The sequence below is a fragment of the Nuphar pumila genome, chromosome 4 (assembly GCF_984573655.1).
Source record: "Nuphar pumila chromosome 4, dmNupPumi1.hap1.1, whole genome shotgun sequence".
NCBI lineage: Eukaryota > Viridiplantae > Streptophyta > Magnoliopsida > Nymphaeales > Nymphaeaceae > Nuphar > Nuphar pumila.
This window is the reverse complement of record NC_143252.1, coordinates 26,329,151-26,331,785: the sequence shown is the minus strand read 5'-3', so window position 1 is coordinate 26,331,785 and position 2,635 is coordinate 26,329,151. Positions and strand designations below refer to the sequence as shown.

General features: G+C 38.8%; 1 protein-coding gene across 1 annotated transcript; it reads left to right on the top strand.

The window, feature by feature from the left end:
• The first annotated feature begins 616 nt into the window (after positions 1-616).
• On the top strand, positions 617-2,240 carry LOC149839712 (uncharacterized). The gene is made up of 3 exons (XM_090004207.1): positions 617-1,211; positions 1,328-1,403; positions 1,952-2,240. Exons 1-3 carry the CDS (start codon positions 687-689, stop codon positions 2,107-2,109), a joined length of 759 nt encoding a protein of 252 aa, XP_089860333.1. The 5' UTR covers positions 617-686; the 3' UTR covers positions 2,110-2,240.
• Positions 2,241-2,635: the final 395 nt, after the last annotated feature.

Here is a 2,635-nt window from a genome sequence, read left to right as displayed (position 1 = left end):
TGGCGCTCATTCGGACCTCAAACACGCACTATAGCAAACAATGTGTCTTCGGGGGAGAACACACAACACCCTCCCCTTCCTGAGAGTCCCCTTGCTCGGGCACCAACAAGATAAATAATACTCTTACGCCTTCTTGTATGCAAAGGGTTGATGCCCATGAATGAAAATGAAATCCTCACTCCTGGTCTAACAATCAAAGCCCCCTCACACTAGGCCAAACCCCCGTGGAGCTGAGATGTCAATATGGTTGGAGATTTCATTGCACGTCTCCCTGTGGTAGGACGTTGCAGGTTCAAAACCCCAATGGTAAGTTGAATAATAACCTCAGCTTGCCTTTCAGAAAAGAAAAAAGAAAGGGTAGGTCAGTAATTCACATGGAAACTATCTTCAACTATCTCCTTTAAGACTTGATTAGGATACCCTAAAATCGTGTGACGTGAAACATCCCACAGAATAATAAAAGCAGGTAGACATATACGAAAGCTCGTGACATTTATTCTTTTATTCTGTAACTTGGTTCTTATATGTGTTCCCTCTCTCTCTCTCATATATATAAAACACATCGGCCAACTGAAACGAAAGTTTTATTCCTCTCTCTCAGATGTCAATAGTTCTTCCTTTTTAGAAGGAAACCATCCAAACATTTCATCCTTGTTAGATTTCTCTACTCAAAACACTGGCAAGATATGAAAGGGATCGACATCTTCTGTGCATCCCCTGCTTCCACTGCCATCTGCCTCAGCATTGATAAGAACTCCATAGGTCACCATGGAGGCCCCGATCGGCAGAGTTCCATGCGGAACTCTTTGTTCCCAAGTCTACCCCCTAAACCTAAAGGTTTCTACCAAAAATGCATGCATACTCCATCTTCATCATCATCATCTAAAGAAATCCAAGGCCACAAATCCAAAAATCCCACAGAAAAACATGGAAGTTCATCTGGTTCATCCAAGCTTCCCTTAAGTATGGTCACTACTTTCAGCAGAAACAAGAACACTCCTTCCTCACCATCTAAACAAATTCAGGGAAAGAAACCCAAAAAAGTTTCAGAATATAAGAGCCCTTCAAATTCATCAAGATATCTCCTGAGTGATGCGAGCATTTTGAGCATACTTCCCGATATTGATCCTCTTCCTGCTCTCATTCCCATCCGGCCACCTGAACTTCAATCCCCACCAAAAGATTCTCCATCAACTCGGTCCTCAAATCAGGTATTTCTTAATTTTTCTTTAAATACAAAATGCCCATGTTTTATGTTTTATTAATGTATGCTTGCTTTTCCACACACACATATATTTCTATCTTACTTTTGTTTCTAATCTTCAAGGTTGTGGTCTTGAAAGTGTCCATACATTGCAAAGGCTGTGAAATGAAAGTGAGGAAACACATCTCAAGGATGGAAGGTATGTCCTACCTTTGATTAATTGCACTACACGCATGCCAATAGGGCTTTGCATACTTGGCTAAGTGGGTCAGCTTAAGACATTCTAAGTTGAAGGACACCGCGAGTTCCATACCCAGAGTGTGCATCCATTGCTGCAAGGTCGAAAGCAATACAAAATTTTTCCTGGTAGCTAGGCAGGTAGAGAGTACTCATGGAGTTTTACAGAGACACCAAGCAGGACAACGGTCAATGTGGTACCTTTCGGCCTGTGGTTTCTCCTCGTTATAAAAAAAAAAAAAGGAAAAAAGATAGAAAGAAAAGCACCCCAGGCATGCTAAGTATATCATATGCACACTAGATTTAAAACGTCTTTCACATCAGCTTAGAAATACAACTGTGTGATTGTTATAGACCAAAAAGTGGTTTAGATACAAATGATGTGAGTCTTGACAAATGCTAAAAAAATCCATTGGAAGAATTAAAAGATAAAGGTGTTCTTGTGAATTTTTCCTTTCGAATTTTGCCTTTTTTTAATAATTTATGACATTATCTTTGGTTGATTGTCAGGTGTGAGTTCATTCAGCATAGATTCGGCAACAAAGAAGGTGACCATTGTGGGTGATATCTCCCCCATATGTGTTCTACAGAGTGTGTCTAGGGTGAAGAATGCACAGTTCTGGTCTTCCACCCCATCAGCACCGAGCAGTGCACCCCGGAATTCCTAGCACCCTTGTGTCAGGAAAAAGGAGAAAAGGGAGGAGGAAAAATTATTCTCATCATATGTAAATTATTGAGGGATATCTTGGTGTCTAGTAGGGTAAGGAGAAAGCCTGACTGCTTTTCAATGTATGTCTGCATGGGTTCAAAGCTAAGTTAATTACCAGAAGCGAAGCTTCTTAGATAGGTTGGAAGCTCTTTTCCGAAAACCACGATACTCCTCGCTTCCAAAACTTGATGAGAACCTTAATTCCCTTATGCTTCTCTTATGTTTTTTTACACGCTTTATTTATTCTTATTATATGTTCTCTTACTCAACTTTTCATGCTTTTTTATGTGTTTTCTCGTACTCTTTTTAGTCACTTCCATGTGTTTTCGCTAAATTGGTAGTTATCATTTTTAGATTTTGTTAAAAATTTAATTCTTACACTAAAAAAATCTGAAATTTAATATTAGTCATTTTTATTTTAGTTTTTATTTGTATTTTATTTTGATTCTTATTCAATTCTTATATATATATTTTAATTCCTCTCT

What these genes read in the sequence shown, in the direction of transcription:
- LOC149839712 (XM_090004207.1), top strand. Translation starts at nt 687, where the DNA reads ATGAAAGGGATCGACATCTTCTGTGCATCCCCTGCTTCCACTGCCATC. An exon ending in CAACTCGGTCCTCAAATCAG is followed by an intron (nt 1,212 to 1,327) that starts GTATTTCTTAAT and finishes CTAATCTTCAAG; the next exon opens with GTTGTGGTCTTGAAAGTGTC. An exon ending in ACACATCTCAAGGATGGAAG is followed by an intron (nt 1,404 to 1,951) that starts GTATGTCCTACC and finishes GTTGATTGTCAG; the next exon opens with GTGTGAGTTCATTCAGCATA.